The 25,740-nt window shown below is 35.9% G+C and overlaps 1 protein-coding gene across 5 annotated transcripts in view; it reads left to right on the forward strand.

The window, feature by feature from the left end:
- The window catches only part of FOXP2 (forkhead box P2), a 204,973-nt gene that overhangs the window by 111,574 nt on the left and 67,659 nt on the right, over nucleotides 1–25,740 (forward strand). For 4 of the 5 annotated variants that reach the window (XM_039355899.1, XM_039355900.1, XM_039355896.1 and 1 more), the window contains 2 exons: nucleotides 5,369–5,582; nucleotides 14,481–14,585. In XM_039355899.1, coding sequence (XP_039211833.1) covers nucleotides 5,369–5,582; nucleotides 14,481–14,585 — 319 coding nt within the window. The remainder of the gene's footprint in view (nucleotides 1–5,368; nucleotides 5,583–14,480; nucleotides 14,586–25,740) is intronic. The other variant, XM_039355898.1, reaches the window with a different exon arrangement.

Genomic DNA, 25,740 nt, shown 5'->3' on the forward strand with positions numbered 1-25,740 from the left:
AACCTTGGACAGGAGGAAGAGCGCCACTGGGTGGGCAGGTAGGTGTCTTGCTTGGCTGTGGCTTGGGGGGCACTTTTTTCAGTGCCATTACAACTTCTAAGAGTCACTAAGCGAACGGTTGTTAGTCAAGGACTACCTGTACTTTATCACTTTTTCCTGGTTTTTTTTTTTTTTTTTTTTTGGTTATCAAGTTTTTGACACTTTGCTAGGCGACTGGTGGTACTCGGATGTTGCCATATCCTAAAAGTGGTACAGTGGGTGAAAAGGTTGAAAAGCCCTGTTCTAGATAATACTCACGTTCAGTTAAAGCAGAGCACTCAATTTAACTTGGCCACCTTTCTTCGCCAACTGAAACAAGATATTGCACATTATTGTGTTCAAACCATTTCTGAAGTGTTTTCTGGGTACCCAGATCTGACTGATTGGCCCCTCGAGGATCCAGACAGGGACGTGTGTACAGATAGCAGCAGTTTTAAATATCAGTTTTAAACTGACAACGCTGTGGTCAGTTTAGATCAGGTAGTGGAAGCAGAAGCTCTTTTGGCTGGAGCTTCAGCTCAGAAAGCTGAACTTATTGCCTTGATTAGAACCTTGGAGTTGCCAGGGTGTGGTTGTCAATATTTATACTGATAGCAGATTTACTTTTGGAGTGGTACTTTTCCTTGGTATCTTATGGAAAGAGGATGGGTTATTAATTGTGCAAGGAAATCCCATTAAATATGAAGCTGAGATAGTACGTTTATTGTTTTGCTTCCTAGCAAAGTAGCTATTATACATATAAGGGCCTGCAGTAAGGATGACAGTAAATATGGTTGAAGAAATAGTCTTGCCGACTATACCAAGTCTGCTGCTTTAGGCTCCCTTTCCATTTGGTATGTGTATGCAGTCATCCCCTCTGTTTCCTGCATCATGTCTGTCATATACCACTCAGAATAGGCACAGAGCTCATAAAATGCATGCTGTTTACCATGGGAGCTGTGGGTATGAGATGGTAAAAAAAAATCTCTCAATATATGAGTGATGGCCCCTTTTGAAAGAATTACATGCAAGCACACAATGGGGTTCAAAAGCCATGGCTGAATTTCTATTAAAGGGCTATATTTATCCAGAATCTTTGATAAAATTCTTAAAATAGTCAGGCAATGTGTTATTTGTCAAAAAACCCCACCCAATCCTGTACTCTTTTGCTTCAATAGTTTGCAAGTGATGTTGGCTCAATGGTCCTTTATAAAATTCCCGCTGTTGACCAGGCCTAAGCTTGAAATCGATCCCAGCTCCTTGTAACCCCCTGTTAAGTGCTCTGACTGCTGTCCAGGGGTATTTACATTGTAAGGGATGAATGTCTTGAGGCCCAACAGACTATGGAAAGTTAAAGGAATTTCAGGATTATGCTTTATAAACTGCTATCCCTAAGCAGAAGAATCTTGGTCAAATATATGATATTCATCTGTTACCTTCCAAAAGCCTGAGTGATTTCCTTGAGCTTCTATTTTGGACCTTTTGGAAATACAGTGATCTGAATCCAGAGGTTCCAGAGAACCACTGCTTGGTTAATACGTCTTTTATTGGTCAAAGTAGTGCCCCTGATATCAAACAGAAAATGCAAATATTGGATAGTGCTTCCACTGAAAAAAAAATGGAAAAGCTGCTTAAAAGTGGCCTGCAGAGTTTATGTTGCTAGACCTGAAGTAGAGGCTAAGAATGCCAAGAAGGAGAAAAAATGCAGTATTGTGCTGCTTGCCCAAGCCCTACAGAAAGGCACATTAGAAAATGGGGGAGAGAAGGAAGTGCTTATCACGGAACAGTTGGGCAAGGTGGTCTTGTCAGGAATAAGGTAATGATCTCCAGGTTTCAGGCTATTCAGAATAATCAACTACAACTGTTTTCCCTGCAGCATAGCTAATGCAGGATCTGCAATAAATTTACCCACTTGAGTAGGGAATGCCCTTTGTGTACCCAGTCTGCTCCACACCCCATCTCTTGTCAGAGATACAGTATTAGGGGAATCACAGGCAGGGGGACTTTTGTCTCCCAGCCCTTTCACAAACCCATTCTTCTGCATTCCTAGTAAAAATCCAAGTCAGAGGGAGATCTGTGCCATTTTTTATTGACACCGGGGCATCCTGCTCAATATACAACTGTCTACTGGATGGGCTATTAAAGCATCCCCTGTTGAAATACCTCTTTTGAGATTCACAGTCTGTTTCTGTGTGCAAATACCCTATCAATGTTGAAGCATTGCAGGGCTTGGAACCTATTATTGAGAACTTCCTTCCTAATGGGCTCATTAAGGAGGTCATTAGCCCTTACAATACACCAATATGATCTGTCAAAAAACCCAATGGCTCTTGTCCTTTCTGTCAGGATTTAAGGGCCATCAATCAGATTATAGTTACACTGCATCAGATGGTACCCAAACCGTACACTCTGATCAGTCAATTACATCCTTAAAGTTGTAGACTTTAAAAATGTCTTCTTCTGTGTCCCTTTGGCATTGTGGTAGCATAATTGCCAGTGTTTTGGGTGGACATTGGTCATCTGTATCCTTTCTAATTTGGGATCAAATTTTGAAAGAGAAAGTATTCTTGTGCAGTGTAATGGAGGACCTTTAGTAAAAGGAGGACTAGGGGTAGGGGACTAATATTGCTATTTCTATTTCATCTGTCAGCAGCTTTTTGAAAGAAATTGATTGTTTGGATCAATTTCTCTAGAATTGCAGATAAACCAGAAATGGGAAGCATTATGTTGCAGTTGTTACACTTCTGTTTTCAAAGTTGGTTTCAGAGAGTTGGTATTGGGAGATTGCATCTATGAGGATCTGCCAAGACATTTTGTTCCAAATGTTCTTTATTGTCTATATCAGTGGTGGCGAACTATGGCATGGGTGGCAGAGGCGGCACTGGGAGCCTTCTCTGTGGGCACACATGCTGTTGCCTGAGCCTCGCCTCCCCCGTGACCCCCTCTCTCCAGCAGCCCCCCTGAAGGAGAGTCGCCCCTAAGCGAGGCCCACCCGGAGCAGTGCAGCCAAGGACATGGCAGCAAGGCAGCATAGACAAGACTCTGCCATCACACCCCATTGTGCACAGTTGATGCTGCAGAGGGCAGAGGGCATGACCGCCATAGTGCTGCTGGGCTGCCTGGGCGATCTGCGGCGGGCTCTGGAGGTGGTAAGTGGCCTTGTGGGCAGACGGGACGGGGACTGGGGGGCAGGGCAGGGGTGGGGTCAGTTTTTGGGCGCTTGGTCTCTAAAATGTTTGCCATCACTGCTTTAGGGCTTCGCCATGTGCCAAAAAAAAAGGTTCAATAATCAGTTTCAGCTTCTCATGGGGAAAAAAAGATCTCGCAAAGTTGGAATTGATTGATTGAACTTTTTAGTCCCAGTCTGCCATTACCACCGCAGCCACGCCCACCCAATGGGCTATACCCACCCAATTGGCAGCATCCATCCAATGAGCCATGCCCACCTGGCACCCGACAATACATAAGTGGGTTTGGGATTGCAGTTTGGGCACTCTGTCTCTAAAAGGTTCGCCATCACTGGTCTATATGAAGCTTCTGGGAATGGCTGTTGGGGGATTTAGAATGAGATATTATCAATACATTAGTGAACGGCAGCTCTATTTCTCTGATTCAGGTAATTCACAACTAAAATGGGTTACTTCAGTGCAGCAGTGAGCAAATAAGGTAAATGTGAATCCTGGTAAAACTGACATCCCTTTGTTTCAGTATAGGAATTGATTGAATTGGTATTTAGTAGAGTGCGCTTGTTGATTTATCTTCAGAGAGCAAAGAACTTTTGTATCAAAATAGTTGGTATGAGAGAAACAGTTGCCTTGTCACAATAGTTATTCATTAGTAACCTCAATATTAGATTATTATCACACTTCTCTTGAATAGTACTAAGTGTGATTTCATATTTCAGTCCAGTACACAATTAATGTACTAAGCTCCTTAAGTTCATATTTATAGGTTGTATGCTGACAACTATGACCTGACTGCCAATTAGACATTAATCATTGTTTGGGGAGAGGTGTCCTAAAAAGCTCTAATCAATAATATTTAAGGGATTATCTGCTTCCTTATAGCCTCAACACTTTTTCATTCTGATGGAGCTGTTCTGCTGCTGAGTGGCTAGAAGACTTCGTAGTGACCATAGACATCTGTTCTTAACCATGTTGAAGGCCAATTGATGAAAAGTGAATTGTGACTTCACAGTGCAAGCTCCGCCCTTTTATATTTGTATTGTGGCATCATACAAAATACCTAAATGCTAGATTTTGCATTGTTATACTGTGAAGCTAATTTTGTCGGTCTTTATTGCCTTGTCTGCAGAAGCTTATGGTGACAATCTCCTTTTTTATGGAACAAATTTCTGATAAAAGATAGGCAAGCCTGCACTGAAATGTTTCTTTTTTCTAAAAGTAATATTCAACTTTATTTAACATTATTGACATGCAGTTGCTTATAAAATATTAGTCTTGCTTATAAAAGTAATGATGTCCATTTGAATAATTGAAATGAAATACTGCATTTTTGAAAACATTCCTAATAGTAAAAGAGAGGATAGAATGTATATATTTGCTTCAGATATTAAGGATCTTCAGTGTTTGTTTTTGTATATGGCCAAAAAATACCCCAAGATGATCAGAAATGTGTTATGTATATTTGGTCAAAGTAATGCTGGATGTCTTGATATGCTAATTTGTAAGGCTATTCATTTCTCTCATTTCTTCCCTGCTGAAGTGGCACACTTGGAGCAATGACCATTGAAGTATTTTTCTTCTAGTAAAACAATTTCCTTTTAGAAACGATTTTTTTGATTGAAATTTTAAATTAAATGCAAATTTAATTCATGAGACAAAAATAACCTATTAGCTGAAATTCTGCCCTTAATGTTATTAAAATCTTTAGTTTCCTTCTTGTATTTTTTTTCTGAAATGAGCTTGTGAATACTAGCATTTCTATTAAAGCCACTTTTCATTTTTAGTTTTCCATTTCAGTTTTGTAAAGACAGTTGTGAACTTTGGATATATACATTTAGACATACTTCAGAAATAAGAAAATATTCCAAAAGCTATGGAAAATCTCATTTAAATATTTCTTTTAACACCTGTTTTCAAATAGCAGTTGCTTTTGTTGGTTGTAGCTTCCTCCTATTGATCCCTGAACAAGTGTTTCAAAAGATATTATATTATGTAGGTTGGTGACTTTTAATTGACTTTAATTGAAATTTGGCAAAATGAAATTGTATTTTACTACATGTTGATACATTGGGAAACTATATCATCTTTATTGTTAGCATTAATCCATTAACAATCCATGAACTTCTCACTTTCTTATATTATTGGAGCTCTCTTTCATTTTATAGCTGGCTTAAGTCCTGCTGAGATTCAGCAGTTATGGAAAGAAGTTACTGGCGTTCACAATATGGAAGACAATGGCATTAAGCATGGTGGGCTAGACCTCACTACTAACAATTCTTCTTCTACTACCTCCTCTACCACTTCCAAAGCATCACCACCAATAACTCATCAGTCCATAGTGAATGGACAGTCATCAGTTTTAAATGCAAGAAGAGACAGGTAATAAGAGAACTCATCTGATTTTTCATCTGGTATAAATATTCATCAGTATCGCTCACAGAATTAAGTCAACTTAAAATTGAGCAAAATGTTGCTTTGAATCTAGTCATTTTGATTTAGTTTTAAAAATTGACTATTTTAAACAGTTTTAACCAATGAAGAGAACTATCATACTTTCCCTGTCTGATTTATGGGATTTGTTATTGTTCTTTGGATATGTTTTTTCTGCCTTAAAGCACACAAGGATGACCCTAAAAGAGGGATTATATAAATAAGCCAATCATGCAATGTAATTTTAAAAATGTTATTTCTACCCTATTCTTCCTCCAAGAGCATAATTCAGCATACATGAACTGCTACCCTCTTTGTTCTTAGAGGGTTAAACCTAAGAGATTGTGAAAGGACTAGATTCATTCAGCCACATTAAGTTTAAAGCCTGATCTCCACCTCTTCAAGCCACTACATAAAACTGGACTTATTTTATTTAAGTGATCTTGTTTAAGGATCACATAAAAGCCACACTGAAACTAAAGGACATCATACCACCAGTGTGCCACTGGTGATAAATAGCAACCAATTCTTCTGATCAAAATTTTTAATTGCTAGTGGACATTGGACTGGATCCAGATGATCTTATTCTATCCAAGTACATCATTTTAGGATTGAGATTCTAGATCCAAGCCACTAATCCCAGTCTTTTGTAATTAGTCAACTAACAAGGGAATCTATCTGTATTTATATTCTTTTATTACAGCATAACATCATTTCTGAAACATATAAGGGTTTTAACAAGACTATAAACATATGGTATGATAGTGTAATTCTAATCCAGGATATATCTAGGATTTACCTCAGTGGTATTTATCTATTTATTTATTCTTTTATTTTATTTATTTAGTAAATGTATATGCCACCTATCTCACTGTCAAGAGAAACTGAGTAGCTTACAACATTTATGAAGTTTCCAAAAAATAGCAGAGATAGTAGTGCCATGGCTATGTTCAACAAAGTTAATTAAATGGAATCATATGTCCATTTGAATTCAAACTACTTACAGTAATAACTGTGGACAGTCAGTTTTAAATGTATCCTGAAGCTTACCATCTATATGAAAATTAGATCATTTACACTTCACATCTCAATGTATTAGTTAACTGGCACAGAAGTAGTCACATATATAGCTTACAACTTACAGTAGCTGTAGCAGCATCCTTATATGAAGTACAATAATGTATGCAAAGTATATTGGACACATTTGTCTTCTTTTACCCGCATTTACTAGAACATGAATCCCGGGGTAAAGAGGGGATGCTGTAAAAGTAGTGACGTGTCTGTCAGGCAGATATGCATCCATGAGTATTATTCTGCCTAGCACAAAGTACACACCACACACATTTATTTATTTATTTAATATTTTGCATTTCTAAGCTCCCCATCTCCCTCAAAGAGAGTCTCTGCCTCTACAACCTATCTAATCCAACCAGGTTATTAACCATGATCAGCTTTATTTATTTATTGCCACAATCAAATGACTGGACTATGCATGGAAGAGACTATGCCATGGGATTTGGACATGGAGAGGGGAAACTGAATGGTGGATATTTGCAAATTAGGCTGTGCTGTTCTCAGACCCCATTTGTTCAAGTGTTCTCTTAAGTACCATGGGAAAAACCTGCAAGAACAACTTATGCATGTTTATCTATGAATTTTGTGATCATGAAACTATTGTTGAAGTGTAGCTGCCCTTATAGCCAGCTCTCAAGCCTGGTTGCCATGGCCTCACTTACCTTCTATTCTATTTGAGATGACATGTAACTTCTACTTCAACTCAACTAAATGTCTGATATGAATTCTTGCATTTGCCAGAACCTACTATTTTCTCTAGATCCAAATTTTCTCACTACTTTGGTGATATAAAGAAGGCTGCTAATGTGCAAGAATATCCTAGTCAAGGAAAAGCAACTAGAGTAGCATTAAAGTTTGCATCATCCACTGTATTAAAAGGCTAGTCATACAAAGCCATAATTTCAATAGTTGCATCAGGTCTAATGCCTTCAAATATTTACCTTTTTTCTGATGGCTTCGTTCATTGTAAATTATACCTTCAGTGACACAATTTACCTATTACTGCTCTATGTAGCTGCATCTCTTTGGCATCTATGTGTGTACTTGAGCATCCACTAGGTTAAACTTAAAGACTTCGTGTATTCATTATAGAATAGAATAGAACCTCCAGTGATGGAACACCCATGATTTCTGAAGGCAAGCTGTTCCACTAGTTAATTGTCCTCACCTCTCCTTAATTCCAGGTTGCTTCTCTCTTTGGTCAGTTTCCAACCATTGTTTCTTGTCCTGCCCTCTGGTGCTTTGGAGAATAGTTTGATGCCCTCTTCTTTGTGGCAGCCCTTCAAATACATTTGTATATAAACACCTAAGACTTTTATGTCTGTCTGTGGATATGTTTTCTGGATCTCCTGATTGTTGTTTGATTTTTTCTTCTTCTCATCACTCCCTACCTCTTTGTTTGATTTGTTTTCTTGGGATTTATGATTGGTTTTGTGTTCTAGAGATTCTAATGATTGGTCCCCCCTCAATTTTAGTTTAAAGCCCTTCTAATGAGTTGGGCCAGTCTTTTTCCAACATTTTCCCCTGTTTTTGTGAGGTGCAGCCCATCCCTTGCCAAGAGTCCATTGTGTAGAAAATGCAGTCCAGGGTCCAGGAAACCAATTTTTTCTTGGCGACATCAACCTTTACCCAGTGGTTTATTTCTGGAATTCTTTTTTCCCTCAATGGGTGTTGGCCTTTTGTTGGGAGTACTGATGAGAACACTACTTGTGCCCCTAGCTCCTTAACTTTATTGCCTAGTTGCTTATAGTCTCTCAGTATTGTGCTCAGGTTCCTTGTTGTGTCATTTGTCCCAATGTGAAGGAGTAGGAGTGGGTAGTAATCTGTGGCCCTAATTATTTTGGTTAGGTTCTCAGCCATGTCTTTGATTTTTGCTCCAGGGAGACAACATATCTCCCTGGATTGTATATCCAGTCTGCACATGGCTGATTTTGTTCCTTTGAGAATAGAATCTAATATCACCAGCACTCACCTTCTTTTTTTGGGGGGGTGCAGTCTGAGGTGCTTTTCTTTGTCTAAGGTGTGTATGTTGATGTGACTTTTTAAGGGATATTTGATGTTGTTTCTTTGCTAGGTGTCTGCATGTTTTCTTTGAGGGGGAGGTTGTGGGTCTGTGTATTTCCCTCTAGGGGGAGAAACTGATTGCTCAGTTTTAATGGTGCTGTTTCTGCTTAGATTGGGCATCAGGGGTTTGTTAGATGTATGCTGCTTCTTCCTTTGAAGTAGATAAGTAGTAATAAGTAATAAGATAAGTAGTAATGGGAGACTTCAGCTACCCAGATATCAGCTGGGAGACCAATTCTGCAGCTAGTGGAATATCAAACAGATTCCTAACCAATCTAGCCGACAACTTTGTCATCTAAAAGGTAGAGGAGGGAACTAGAAGTAAATTCTTACTAATAGAGAAGAAGTGATAGAAGAAATTGAAGTTGCTGGAACCTTGGGGTAAAGTGACCATGTCACACTGGAATTCAATATAATGCAAACACAAGAAATAGAAAATGATTCAACCAATGTCTTAAATTTCAAAAGAGCTGATTTTAACAAACTCAGAAAGAGCCTAGGAAAGATTCCATGGATGAAAATCCTAAAGGGGAAAACAACTCAAGAAGCATGGGAAACTCTGAAAAATGCTATCATAAAAGCCCAATCCAGCACAATACCACTGTAAAAGAAAAACAGGAAAGTCAAGAAGAAACCAGCATGGCTGCACAAAGATCTCTCAGACAAACTGAAAGACAAAAAGGACAAGTACAAAAAAATGGAAAGAGGGACATATAACTAAGGCTGATTATGAGCAGACAGACAGAACATGAAAAGACAAAGTCAGGAAAGCAAAGGCTCAGAATGAACAAAGACTTGCAACAGAAATCAAGGATAATAAAAAAAGTTTCTTTCAACATATTAATAACAAGAAAAAAGTCAAGGAAACTGTAGGTCCACTAAAGAGAGAAGATGACAAGAAAGTAACAAGCAACAGGGAGAAAGTATAGCTGCTTAACTCATTCTTTGCATCAGTCTTCACACAAAAAGAAATTATAGCACAACATACCAAAAAACCGCTGCAAAAGACAAACTAGAAAAAAAACTAGAATAAGCAAGAAAATGGTAAGAGAACACCTATCCAACCTTGACGAATATAAATCACCAGGACCTGACAGATTACATTCCAGAGGAGCTGGCAGATGTTATCTCGGAACCATTGCACCATATCTTTCAAAAATCCTGGAGCACCAGGGAAAGACTGATGTGGGTTCCATCTTCAAGAAAGGAAAACAAAACAGGCCTAGGAAACTACAGATCAATTAGTCTAACATCAATAACTGGGAAGATCCTGAAAAAGATAATAAAAACAATCTGTGAACAACTAGAAGCAAACAAAGTTATAACTAGTAGCCAGCATGGGTTTGTTAAAAACAGATCATGCCAAACCAATCTTATTTCATTCTTTGATAAAGTGACCAAATTAGTAGACCAGCAAAACACTGTGGACATAGTATATTTAGATTTCAGTAAGGCATTCAACAAAGTAGACCACAATCTACTGCTTGGTAAGCTAGAAAAAGGTGGAATAGACAACATCAGCACCAGATGTATTTGTAGCTGGCTGATAAACCATACTCCATGAGTAATCCTCAATGATACTATATCCACATGGAGAGAAGTAATCACTGGGGTACCACAAGGTTTCCTCTTAGGCCCAGTACTCTTCAATAACTTCATCAATGACTTAGATGAGGCAATAGAAGGGGAACTCATAAAATTTGCAGATGACACTAAACTGGCAGGAATAGCCGACACCCCAGAAAACAAGCTCAGGATTCAAAAAGATCTTGACAAACTGGAACACTGGGTCCTAGCCAACAAAATGAATTTTAAAGTGGAGAAAAGCAAAGTTTTTCATTTATGCTGGAAAAATAAAAAATATAAGTACAGATTAGGTGAGATCTGGCTCAAAAATAGTAACTGTGAGAGGCACTGAAAGACAAAAAGGAATTTCTGGGAAGTGTAGTCAGAAATCGCAGTGGTATTGAAGCAGCTATAGCTTTCCCAAATTTAATTCCCACAGGAGAGATGTATCCTCATATTCTGTAGGTTAGCGCATTTGAGTTACCTTGGTTTAATAATTGTTGCTCTGTGCTTTCCAATTTCACATAACTGAAGATTACAAACAGACACAAATGTTTTAGTAGTATAAAGAGGTTCAACTGAGTAAGCAACATCGTATACACACAAAACATCTAATTAGAAATATAAATTTTCCGCATATAAGCAAGCTGGCTATACTTGAAAGTGGAAAGAAAAATGTATTTTTATTTTTTAAGGGGTATGAGTTGAAAAGTAAGAAGAGGATAGGGAGATTTGTCCCCCTTATATATTTTATTGCTTTAGAACTAAAAATAAAAGCACTCTTAAAGGGCTCCAAAATGGGATGGGGAATTTCCTGTGGGAGACAGCTAGATATTCTCCATCTGTGGCAGCAATAGTAATCCATTCCAGTAATTTGTCATCGTTTACAGCAACAGTCCTGGTTCTCTCTCTATGGTAGCAAATCACAGACAAATCAGGCACTTCAGGCTCTGAGCTTTAAAACTTGCTAATTTCCTTCCCCTGAAGAACCCACCCTATTGAAATCTAATAGGTTCCTGACCAACCTAGCTGACAACTTTGTTGTCCAAAAGGTAGAGGAGGAAACTAAAGGAACAGCCATACTGGACTTAATTCAGAGAAGAAGTGATAGAGGAAGTTGAAACTGTAGGAACCTTGGGTGAGAGTGACCATGTCATACTGGAATTCAATATAATACTAACACAAGCAATAGAACGTAATGATACCAGAGTCTTAGATTTTAAAAGGGCTGATTTTAACAAACTCAGAGAGAACTTGGTAAAGATTCCTTGGATGAAAATCCTAAAGAGGAAAATAACTCCAGAAGCTTGGGAAACTCTGAAAAATACAATCATAAAAGCCCAGTCCAGCACAATATTGCTGAAAAAAGAAAAACAAGAAATCCAAAAAAAAACAAACAACCAGCACGGCTGCACAATGATCTCTCTGATACACTGAATGACAAAAAGGACAATTACAAAAAATGGAAAGAGGGACATATAACTAAGGCAGACTATTAGCAGATAGCCAGAATCTGCAAAGACGAAGTCAGGAAAGCAAAGGTTCAGAATGAACAAAGACTTGCAACAAAAGTCAAAGATAATAAAAAAATTTCTTTCAACATATAAATAACAAGAAAAAAATCAGGGAAATAGTCAGTCCACTAAGAATAAGATAAGGTAAGATAAGATAAGATAAGATAAGATAAGATAAGATAAGATAAGATAAGATAAGATAACCTTTATTGTCATTTTTATACTGTGGGCACAATGGCACACATCAAAAATGAAATTTAGTTGCCCGCTTTCAAAGTGAAACACATACATGACACACACCAAAACATACTATGAACAACATATATATAGACCCACATCCCTACATATACGTAGCAATAAATATTAAATATTGTCCATCTTGAATATATAATGGAAGGAGGAAACTTGAGAAGATGGTAAGGAAGTAACAGGCAGCAGAAAGAAAGCAGATCTGCTTAACTCATTCTTGCATTGGTCTTCATGCAAAAAGAAACTATAGCCCAACCTACCAAAAACGTAACTGTAAGAGACAGACTAGAAATAAAAGTTAAAATAAGCAAAAAAAAAAAAATGGTAAGAGAACATCTATCTGATCTTGATAAATATAAGTCTCCGGGACCTAACGGATTACATCCTAGAGTTCTAAAGGAGCTTGCAGATGTCATCTCAGAACCACTGTACCATATCTTTTAAAAATCCTGGAGCACTGGGGAACTAGCAGAGAACTGGAAAAGGGCTGATGTGGTTCCCATCTTCAAAAAAAGGGGGGAAAAAACAGATCCTGGAAACTATAGACCAGTCAGCCTAACATCAATATCAGGGAAGATACTAGAAAAGCTAATCAAAAAACAGATCTGCAGACATCTAGAAACAAGTAAAATAATAACTAGAAGTCAGCATGGGTTTGTTAAAACAGATTATGCCAAACCAATCTTATTTCATTCTTTGACAAAGTGACTAAATTTGTAGACCAACAAAATGCTGTGGACATAGTATACTTGGACTTCAGCAAGGCATTCAACTAAGTAGACAACAACCTACTTTTTAGAAAACTAGAAAAAAGTAGGATTGATAGTTATCACCATCACATGGATTTGTAATGGGCTGACAAATCATACTCAATGAGTAGTCCTTAATGGTACTATTTCTACATGGAGGAAAGTAAGCAGTGGGGTACAATAAGGTTTCGTCTTAGGACCAGTACTCTGCAATTCTTCATAAATGACTTAGATGAGGGAATAGAAGGGGAACTTATTAAATTTGCAGATGATACTAAGCTGGCAAGAATAGCTAACACCCTAGATGATAGGTTCAAGATCCAGATGGATCTTGACAATCTTGAACACTGGGCCCTATCTAACAAAATTAAATTCAGTCTAGAGAAAAGTAAAGTCTTACACTTAGGCAAGAAAAACCAAAAATACATATAGATTGGGTGAAATCAGACTTAATAACAGTGAGGGTTCTTGGAGTTCTTAATGGACAATCAATTAAATATGAGTTAACAGTGTGCAGCGGCAGCCAAAAAAGCCAATGCAATCCTAAATTGCATTAACAGAGGGATTCAATCAAGATCACATGAGGTACTAATACCACTCTATAAAGCCTTAGTAAAACCATACCTAGAATACTGCAATCAGTTTTGGTCACCACACTATTAAAAAAAGATGTTGAGACTCTAGAAAGAGTGCAGAGAAGAGCAACAAAGTTGATTAAGGGACTGAAGGCTAAAACATATGAAGAATGATTACAGGAACTGGGCATGGCTAATCTAGTGAAGAGAAGGACCAGGGGAGACATGATAGCAGTCTTCCAATATTTGAGGGGCTATCACAGAGAGGAGGGGGTCAACCTATTTTCCAAAGCACCTGAAGGCCAGACAAGGTATAATGGATGGAAACTGATCAAGGAGAGATTCAACCTAGAAATAAGGAGAAATTTTCTGACAGTGAGAACAATTAACCAATGGAACAGCTTGCCTTCAGAAGTTATGGGAGCTTCACCACTGGAAGCTTTCAAGAAGAACTGGACTGCTATCTGTCAGAAATGATGTAGGGTCTCCTGCTTGGGCGGGGGGTTGGACTAGACTAGACCTACAAGGTCCCTTCCAACTCTGTTATCCTAAGCATCTAGGCCTTCCAATCCATCTTCAACAGAAGCACTGCTGAACCTAGGCTAAGAAGAAGCAACTAAACTAAAAAAGGACAATTGTAATTCAGAACAGTTTGAATCAGTACAGTTCATTCTAAGGATGGGATAAATTCAGAATATTTTGTCTCAACTGTGAAACAAAAGACTGAAAATACAGTGCATTTTATCAAAACTGATTAAGTCTATATTATTATTATTATTACATTTTATTTATAGGCAAAATGTTAATTTGAGATCAAAAATAAAACTGAGCATACCATGCAGTACAGTATTTCTTTTCATTTTTCATAAACAATCATTTTTGGTTTTTTTCTTCTTTGATCTGATTTAAAGTTGCGATTGAAACTTCAGCAGGACAATTAATTTTTTTTTATTATCATAGGTTTACTGTTTTGGCCTTTTTGAGCCTTATCATAACCTGTCACATTCAAGTGCTATGCTTTTGAGATGAATCTTATGCCATATTCTTTTATTGCAGCTCATCACATGAGGAGTCTGGAGCCTCTCATACTCTCTATGGACATGGAGTTTGCAAATGGCCTGGATGTGAAAGCATTTGTGAAGATTTTGGACAGTTTTTAAAGTAAGTTGGTTTTTGAGTTTGATTATAGGTTATAAAATTACAAAGACATAAAACTTAGCTATAAATATATGGCATTGCTGCTGTTACTGGTTTAGTTGGCAAAATATATCACAAGTAGAACACCAAAGTCTATTCCACAAATAGAATTGTTCCCCTTTCTTTCATCTAAAATAATTCTAAAGATTTTTAGTAGCACAGTTTTTAATTTACCTCTTTGCAGAAATTTTCCTAGAAAATAACTTGTACTCAACTATACTACCTACAAGAGTTAGAACAGCTATGGGCCTGTGGGCCTCAGGCAGTGTTCTAGATGTTGATGGGAATGGGATTCAGCCAGTGGTGGGATTCAATATGTGAACAACCGGTTCTCTGTGTGGATGCCGCTTCTGAAATCCATTCTGGGCCTGGGCAACAAAAAATTAGCTACTGGTTCTGCCGAACTGGTGCGAACTGGCTGAATCCCACCATTAGATTCAGCACTATAGATGATATCTTGGTGGAAGAAATATGGATGCTTAATTAGTATGAACAATCATTGTTTTTACTATGAAGTGTGAATTTATTAATCAGTTCTTAAACATAGCTTTCAAAGAAATCTCCATTATTGGAACACTCCATTATTAAGTTTCTAAAAAGGGTATTTGGAAGGTACCTTACAAAATTAAGTTGGCCATCACAGCAGCATGATCAAAACTTTGCCCTTTTGTACATGTGTTGATATCACACATCCATGCAAAGTGGCAGGGCTTTGGTCATACTGCAACAGCTACCGTTTTGGTTTCTTGGCTTGCAAACACTACTTGGAGCTCCAGCACCTTTATAGAACATGACGACCAAAGTTCCTACTTACTTTAGTCTGGGACTACAACCTGCATGGAACAAGGCTTCATGAGGGCACTACTTCTTAATCTTGCAATGAATGCAAAGTCCTTACTCATAGGCATACCTCTTTTGCTTTGGAAAACTGGGAGCATGAGAGAAATACATTCAGTTTTAATTTCTATGCTACGTTTCCACAAGGAAATGTTGCAATACTATGTTCAATCCAACAAATGTGAAGGGATAGCAAAAACCTCGGCCAGAATACCATAGATATTGCTACATATGTTGAATACAAATATTTTGTAAGAATATTCTTCACATTCTGGGTGAAAAATCAGTAGGAAATTTATAAGATGACTACCAACTTTTCTAATGCCACTATTCCTTAGAATAATCCCTTACTGGCACAAATGCAGAAAAAATTAAGTGTAGCTAGAACATATAAGCAGTAACTCCAAACATTTAATGACATGTTTCAGAAGATAAAGCGTGCATTAGAGAATTACAGTTTCTCTATCGTCCCACATTATCATGTTTTTAGTTTAACCCTTTGTTTAAATTTGTATCCTGTCATACTATGAAGTATAGAATAAAAATCCAACATATTTGTTTGCATTCAGCATGAATGGGTGGCGTGTATGTTTAAAATTAGGAGTAACATCAAAGCAAAATAAAATTAAGAGCAAACTATCCAACAATTTTATAAAGTTTGTGTAATTATCTTATATTTTCTTTCTATGTACTGTGAAAGGACTGAAGCCAAATGGAGTCACTTTGCTAAAACAGTCATGCAGGGCTTTAGTGAACAAAGAATCCTAATGAAAAGTTATAGGTAGGTTTATATAGCTGAGTAACTTCATAAGCTGATGCTCTTATGTTGTCATGGTGCAACTAACAGGTTGAATGAACTGCTCCATCAACAATTAAGTTAATTAGCTCATTTGAAATTGCACTGCTTTGTTGCCAGGATGTTGGTATAAATGTTAGAAAGGACTGTTTACAAATGGTATACAGCCATGGGGAGATAGACTCAGCAGTTTAACAACAGAGCATAGACATAAAGCTCATAATGGCTTTAGAAAAAAGTGCTATTTTCATATGCCTGCAAGTTTACATACATACTTTACATACTATGATCTGTAATATTTCTGTTTATAGATTAAAGAAGTTATACTGTTTGCCTCTGGGATTTAATTAAGCTGCTGAAAATTATTCCAGATGAAAGTAACTATATACTCCATATATTGTTCTAAGCATAATTGATAAAAGAGTTGTAACTGGCTTAGCTCTATTTTTTTCTTATCCAAAAAACCCAATTTGTATAAATACTTCTACTCACCCAGAGTGTAATTATATTAGTGTTTGGCTTAGTCCTTTCACAATTATTTTGACATTTGCTTTTACAGTTATTTTGTAAGACACTGATTTAATAATTAGAATAATAGGTTTTAGATTAATGATAAAATATGCTTTGTTTATCACTGTTGCTATTTATTTCTGTTTATTGTCAAAAGAAATTGTCACCCCTGACATAATTTCTGCTTTCTAAAATAGACTGGTCAAATGTACAGTATATCTCATTTCCCTGTGCTATTCAATGCTTAATTTTCTATCATTGTCCCATACCTTGATCTACAAAGCCAAAGAGCTCTTGTGGACTGTATACAACCTAGAAATCATAGGATTCATTGTGGTCCCAAAGAAAAGCCTCCATACATTATTGAGCTTTTCTATTAGATTTAAATCCAAAATTAAAAAGACATAAAATTCATCTTTCTTTTTGAAATGGTGATATGCTTTGCAGTCATCTGAATCTGCTTGTATATAGTCCTCTTAGTCTCTTTCACTGCAAAGACCCACTTTAAGTTTTTTTAAAAAAACCTTTTATATCAATTCAGTTTCAATTTAAAGCCAAAGAATAAGCTAAATTTTCTCCAATCCTCTAACTATATAGGGCACAGGTGTCAAAATCGCTGTGTCACGTGATATGTCACAATGTATTGCACTTTTTTTGCATTGCTGGAGCTGGGATGGGCGCAGCCTCCATATGATGCAACCGGCCCTCAGGCTGGCAGTTTGACACCCCTGATATAGGGCATTACATGTCTGATGGCAGTAGTTTTCAAAGCCTTGCTCCTATGTACTCTTTGCAAGAATGCTGTAAGTTCTGGCATGATACTTATTAATAGACCTAGTGCTAGTATATTGTACTGAAATAAAATATTCATGAAGAATGCTGTCCAAATTTAGTTTTTGTTTCAGAAATATCCTGGTAATAGACTGGATATACTTCTAATGTAAATAGTAAGCTTAACTAAAAAAAACTAGACCTGTTTAAATGGATGATTTTATGCTTGGTTTATTGTGTTATATTGTGTGTGCATGTGTACTGTAATTAAAAATACATTTAGTTTTGTTTATAATTAGAAAAAATTCTGTACTAAGTCATTTGAAAGAAGTTTCCTTTTTAAAATGGTGGTTTTATTTCTCATATTTAATAAAAGATTTGGAGTAAAGAATAACTTTAAGAATATGATTTATAGCTATAAAAATATAAAATATAAAAATTTCGTATTTTTTGCCCTCTGACTGAAGTACTTTTTTCTGCACTGAAATGTTTAGGTTATCTTTCCCAAGAATTCTGAGATCAATAATGCTTGCCCATTATTTTCAATATAGTTAGTTATCTTAAATGGGCCACGTGATTTGGTAGGCTGTAAAACCCAGAGAATCAGCAGATGTCAGCACAGAAATTTAGAAAATTCTGTCCCTTTGATATAGCTAATGGTTAGCTGAATTTCTGCAGCCCATATGTGTTTTTATCGTGTTTTAACCCATCAGAGTCACTTTGGGTAGTGAGATGGACATTTGTGATTAAGGCACCAGGCTAGAAAGCAAAAGACCATGAGTTTAAGTCCTGCCTTAGCCATGAAAGCCAGCTGGATGACTGGGCCACTCTCTCTCTCTCTCAACCCGATTAATCTCACAGGGTTGTTACTGTGGGGAGAATAGGAAGAGGAAGGTATGTTGGATGTGTTTGCTGTCCTGAATTATTTATAAAAAATTTAAAAGGCAGGATATATATAAATATATAAATATATACTCATGTGATATACAAGATGACAAACTGTTATAATCCTTGATTGTTATGTTGTGCTTTTGAACACCCATACATAAGAAAATTTGGTTGATTTTCAGGCTTTTGTTGTGTAAATTTACATTTACTCATGTGCTCAAGAAAAAACAGTATGCAAATCAGAATTTGAGGTTAGATCAGAAAACAGTTTTGCAGAACTGCAGAAAGAACAATGATTGAATGGAATATTGTGTAATGAAAAGTGATTCAAAGACTGCCAAAACTGTTTTGGAATTCTTTTGGAATTTTACTATAAAACGAGTGTTGACAGAAACTAACCATTTTGCTGGTCGCAAGCAAGGAACCTCAAAGATCACTAAAAGCATTTAATAGTAGTTCTTCATTACTGTCTTATAAATGTCAGAATGTAGTAACATATGTCAAAACTTTGGTGTATTTTGTCTGCAAAACTAATTATCATTCCATTGGTCCTAAGTCAGTTTGAGTGCAGATGGATTTGACTTTTAGAACTTTAAATCAAAAGGTTTACACTATAGCATTCCAGCCAGCAGACACAAGCATTCTTTAAGCTGCGTACAGCAGACGCCAACAAAACAAAACATGATCTATAGTACAAAGACAAGCAATGTTTTTCATATAGAGGCAGAATTGTTAATGTTGAGAAAAAGTCATGCTCTACCAAAAAGTTAATAGCTTACCAACATGAAAGATTTCAAGATTTTCTAAGTATAATAATTGAATGCAATGGGAAGAGTAATATATTGTAATTTAATTAGGCATCAAACTTTTTAGTATTAATTCATATATATAATATATAATTCATTAATTCACACACACACACATATATGAATTAATACTAAAAAAAAGTTTGATGCCTAATTAAATGATTATTTGTGTGTGTGTGTGTATATATATCATATCATATCATATATCATATCATACACACAGAGAGAGAATGAAAGGAGATTAAAATATTATTATATTCACTTTTAAAAAATAATTGTGTAGTTTTTTTTCCTTTGACTGATAGCAAGCAGTCTAGTTCCCAAAATATGACCTCAAAATGGCATTCTTTGAACTTGTCAGAAAATTGTGTCTTTCAGTGACAATACCATCATTCCTCAAAACTAAGACATCTGACACAATCAATTAAATGAAAACTGACATATATGTAATAGAACATACCTTTGGTATTTCAACTCCTCATATTGTTTAAGCATTAAAGCTTGATGCAAAATAAATAAAATACCATTTACAGTGTGTATATTATCTCGCTAAAAGAGCCTCTGACACTTAGATTCAGAAATATTTTACAGTAAATTTGAAGTATCCATTTTAAAATTGGTTTAATAGTTTGCTGTATTGCAGGATAAGCTTACATCTATTTAGTACCTCAAATCAATAGAATGAAAAAATACACAAATGGAAGAGGATCTTTTTCTTCCTTCCTTCCTTCCTTCCTTCCTTCCTTCCTTCCTTCCTTCCTTCCTTCCTTCCTTCCTTCCTTCCTTCCGTCAGGCTAGAATGTTTACCTAATTGTTTCCTTAAAAGTACATATTTATATTTGTCAGTCTTGCAGTTTACCTACAGATTCCTGCAGTTTTGGAAGAACATCAGTCAACCGCATCATTTATTCTATTTTGAAAACAAAAATCAATATACCTAAAAAGTGACCCATAAATTAGCATTGGCTCACACAATGTTTGTTCAGTGCTGCCTTTCTGAAGGTATCCTTTGCATTTTTTCTTCACCTCTCTGTTTGAACTGCAGTCACAGTAAGAGGCTCATTAGGGGACATTAGGGACTGGAACTCACCAGAATTCCAGCGCTTGCTTTGCTCTTATTAATGCATAGCAGAGTAGAATGCATTTAAATATTTTATAGGCTTTCAGTAATTTGTGTGTAATCACCTTGTTAGCAGACCAGTAGAAGTAGAACAGGTCTGTGAAATGGTGTTGGTGATTGTATGGGTAATTTATGGACCTTTGCCATCAGAAAGAGCATTATTGGGGGCTAGAATGAAGCTGTGAAAAAGAACCAGCAATAAGTTGGAGGGGGAAAAACTTAATAAAGGTTTTGTAAAAAGCATCTTCAGGGATAACAATCCACTTGGTTCTTTTTGAAGCAGCTATAATTTATGACATATGCAATATATCAAATGCATAAGATAGCATTATGAAGCATTCATATGAAAAGGATATTTGCAACATTAGTTCCAACTTCCTGCAAGGGACATGATTAAATGATTAATGAAATGTTCCTTTGCATATGCATTTTGAAACAGCAATTAGGCACTGACTGAAAAAATCCACCAATCCTCTCATTTTTCAGTATTATCTTGTTCTTGATTTATAAATCATAGGGAATTTTTTAACAGCAATATGTACCTGGGTTGGTTGTAAAAGCATAAAAGAGAATAATTTGAGTATAAAATAGTCATAAATCCACAAATTCATAATTTAATGTTAATTTCTATCCTATTTATTTAGTCACTTGGCATTGTATTTATATCTAGTGCTATTTTTGTACTTTGATTGGCATAATTAAGATGGGGAAATGAATAGGCCCCATTATTTTACATATCACTGGTAAACAATAGTAAGGAAAGGAGAAGGGAAATGTGGCAGAGGTATGTATGTGTTTTTCAAGTTCTCAGTAATCCACTGGAGGCTGTTCTATAAATGATCACTGAAGGGCTGCAAGCTAGCCTATAATTACAGGAAAGAAAGTGGCAGCTCTGGCATTTCATAACTATGTGTCCTCAAAGTGCTTTGTGAGTTTGTCACCAATGATAATTTAGATAGAAGCTCATTACTGAACATCACAACACTTTAAAAACCTTTCCCCTTCATATGGGAGAATAAAGGACTATTTTAATGGCAAGGTTCTTTTGTGTTCTTCTGAAAAATTCAGTCGAGACAAAACCTCATTGACTATTATTGTAGTCTACCATTGCTAGCCTAAAAAAAGCAGCCCAGATAAATGGAATAGGTCTTTTTAAAACTTGAGCATACCAATGTAGACATTTTACAGATTTTTAGTTCTTTAAATATACAAAGAAGAAGTAGAATTAAAATGTAAACACATTTATGCCCCAATCTAGGGAAGTGAAGATTTTGCATGTGTACCTATTACTAGCAACAGATGGATAGAAATGGGGAATAGAATCTTACATGCAAATTTTCCATATAGTATTTGTGTCTGTACGTCATGAGCCCAGATTGTCTGGGTGGAAACCCTTTTTTTGAAAACTGAAAATCCCCAGTGGTTATCTGTTTAAATGGGCAATATGATTGGCAGGAGAAGACTCAGTCCCTCTGTTCTCATATTTTGTATCTCAAGATTCTTGTCTAAATGGCTGCCAGCCACTATTGAAAGTAGTCTAGTACCTCCATGTTTTTAAGTCATTATCAAGCAGCTGCTTGGTATATTTCAGTTTTTTAAAGAGGTGTCTGTAAACTTTCACTGCATTGGACTACTCTTTCTTACACACTACCAAGCTAATAGATACATGTTAGATATTTTTTGATTATTTCTAATTTAAACCCTGGTTTCTATATAGCCCATTAAGAGTTTCATCCTGTGAGGCTAGAGGAAGAATACAAACAGGCTAAAACACAATGTCAGAGAGATCCTGAAAACAAAGAATTGAAAAACAAAATGGATTTAATTAAACATAAACTCTGTATAGAGGATTCGGAAAAGTTAGCACAAAAACTACAGGCAGCTAAGCAAAATAACTTTGAGCACGCAAATAAACCAGAAAGATGGCTAGCGTATAAACTAAGAAGGCAGAAAGAGAAGCAATGGATTATTAATTTGGAAGATGAGAAAGGAGAGACCCAGGGGGAGGAGACTATAAAAAGGGGAATCACTCAAAGATACTATGAAAAATTATATAAGAGAAATGAGGGGGAAAATGTAAGAAGGATAATAGAATACTTAGGGAAGGTAGACATACCGAAGATTCTGGAGGAAATAAAATCTATGTTAAATGAGGAAATAAGAATGGCTGAAATAATCAGGGCTATAAATAAACAAAAGATCAATAAGGCGACTAGTCCAGATGGAATACCTGCGGAACTATATAACGAACAACAAAGTGCACTCAATCAATACCTACTAGAAGTTTTCAACGCAGTATTAACTGATGTTAAAATACCTAAGTCCTGGTTGGAGGCAAATATAATATTGATTCCAAAAGAAGAAGCGGACAAAACACGGATACAAAATTATAGACCTATATCATTATTGAATTCTGATTATAAAATTTTTGCCTCAATAATGGCGGAGAGATTCAAAAAATACCTAGTTGATTTCATACATTTGGATCAAAATGGGTTTTTACCAAACAGGCAGACTAAGCGGAATATAAGAATAATTTTAGATATCCTTGAATTTTATGAATCGCATAGCGATCGTCAAGTGGCACTTCTGTTCCTTGATGCACAGAAGGCTTTTGACAATGTTAATTGGCAATTTATGATCCAACAACTAAAATCAATGGATGTTGGGGAAAAAATTTTAAACGTGATAACCGCAATATATTCTGAACAAAAGGCCCAGATCATAATAAATGATAAATTCAACCTACAGTGAATCACATAACAATCTGCAAGTAGCACTTCTGTTCCTTGATGCACAGAAGGCTTTCGATAATGTTAATTGGCAATTTATGATACAACAATTAAAATTAATGTAAGCCGGAGGAAATTTCTTAAATGTTATAACTGCAATATATTCAAAACAATATGCGCAGATCATAATAAACGGGGTGGCCACTGATAGACTTAACATATAAAAGATACAATGCCCTCTCTCGCCATTGTTGTTTATTTATACTCTAGAAATTCTTGCTAGAGCGGTAAGGCAAGAAGGACAGATTAGAGGATTTAAGATTAAGAAAGAAATATATAAACTTCTGGTTTATGCAGATGACCTAGCTTTTATTTTGGAAGACCCAGAACACTCTGGGCAGAAATTATTTGAAAGTTTAGAAATTTATGGAGATTATGCAGGTTTAAAAATAAATAAAAATAAAACAAAGATTATTACTAAAAATATGACCGATATACAAAAAGGATCCCTTGAGGTTAAATTAGGTATACAAGTAATTTCTAAATTTAAGTACTTAGGGATAGTCATTTCTGCACGTTGTTCATCAATTAAAGAAGATAATTATGTTAAATTAATACAAAAAATTAAAGTTGATCTAGAACGTTGGAAAAATTTACACCTCTCATTACTTGGGAGAATCACTGCTGTAAAAATGAATATCCTACACAAATTGATATTTTTGTTTCAGAATATCCCAATTTACTTGGATAAGAAATTTTTTAGGGAGTTAAATAAAATAACTTTAGAATTTGTATGGTCTGGTAAGAAGGCTAGAATAAAATTAAAGGCTTTAGAAGATGCCAAGGAAAGGGGTGGTTTAGGCTTTCCTGATTGGGAATTATATTACTTAGCTGCGGCCCTGTCTTGGATAAGTGATTGGATAACCTTAGAGAATCAAAGATGTATTCAGTTAGAGGGTTATGATCTTCAGCAGGGATGGCATGCTCATATATGGAAGGGGCAAAGTAGAAACTACCAATATTTCTTAAAACACAAGGTCTGGCAAGGGTTAATTAAAAGTTGGAATACTGTCAAATCTCAATATTATACAAAGATCCTGACTTGGTTATCACCATTGGAGGCAGTTATATACCCCAATTTGCTCAGGAAAGATAAGGTTATCAGGTATAAAGACATTTTGACGGAAGAGGATCTTTTAAAATCTAAACAGGAGTTAAGACAACAAGGAATAGAGATAGAGTGGTGGTGTTACCTCCAGGTCCAAGCAAGATATTTGAAAGACAAACATGAATGGGGTATTTATAGACATGGGCTAGATAAAATTCTGCTTGGCCCGAAAAAAAACAACAAATAAAGAATATTTATAAACACCTATTGGAGTACAGGCTATTTGAAGAACAGGTTAAAGAAACAATGGTGACATGGGCAATAGATTTAGGACACAACATTAATTTGGATCAATGGCAGCAGGTATGGATGCGAAATAATAAAATTACATTGGCGTCATCATATAAAGAAAATTCGTATAAGATGATTTACAGATGGCATCTCCCTCCAGCAAGATTAGCCAAAATGTACAAAGGATACTCATCTTTGTGTTGGAAATGCAAAATAGAAAAGGGCACTTTTTTCATGTTTGGTGGTCCTGTAAGGAAGCACAGAGACATTAGCGTATGGTTTGGGAATGAGTAACAGAAATGAGTATGCAAAACATTCAATATAAGCCTGAGACATTGTTGTAAGGAATTCTTGAAAAAAATGTTAGTAAAGAGGATATGTATTTATTCATTCATGTGGTTACAGCGGCAAGAATTGTATTCACTCAAAAATTGGAAAGCTACGGCTATACCTAGTGAGGAAATCTTAATCCATAAAATTATGCACTGCGCAGAATTAGATAGGTTAACTAAAAGACTTAAAAATCAGGATGAACAGATTTTTACCAAATTTGGAACAAATTTTATAGATGGTGGGGGAAAAAATGGAAGACATTGTAATGAGATAAGTTAAGATTGAGATTAGAGTGATGTTATTGTATAGAGTTTTTATTAGTAATTAATTGTGAATATGAACTGAGATGGTTGTCAAATCTGATTTACCATGTTCAAATGTTTTTATTTTTTTTTCTTTTTCTGTTATTCAATAAAAAAAATTTAAAAAAATAAATAAATTCAACATACAGAAAGGCACAAGACAAGGATGTCCTCTCTCGCCATTGTTATTTATATATACATTAGAAATTCTTTCTAGAGTAGTAAGACAAGAAGAGCAGATTAAAGGATTTAAGATCAAGAAAGAAACATACAAACTTCAAGCTTATGCAGACGACTTAGCATTTATATTAGAAGACCCAGAACATTCAGGGCAGAAACTATTCAAAATATTGGAAGAGTATGGGGATCTGGCAGGTTTGAAAATAAATAGAAACAAAACAAAGATTATCACAAAAAAATGACTAACATAAAAAAAGGAAACCTCGAGGCAAAATTAGGTATACAAGTAGTTTCCAAATTAAAATATTTAGGGATAGTTATTTCAGCTCGCTGCTCATCAATTAAAGAAGACAATTATGGCAAATTGGTCAAGAATATAAAAGTAATTTAGACCGCTGAAAAAATTTGCATCTCTCATTACTCGGGAGAATTGCCTCAGTGAAAA

The sequence above is a fragment of the Crotalus tigris genome, unplaced genomic scaffold (assembly GCF_016545835.1).
Source record: "Crotalus tigris isolate CLP2741 ecotype Arizona unplaced genomic scaffold, ASM1654583v1 scf7180000018767.220593, whole genome shotgun sequence".
NCBI classification, from domain to species: Eukaryota; Metazoa; Chordata; class Lepidosauria; order Squamata; family Viperidae; genus Crotalus; species Crotalus tigris.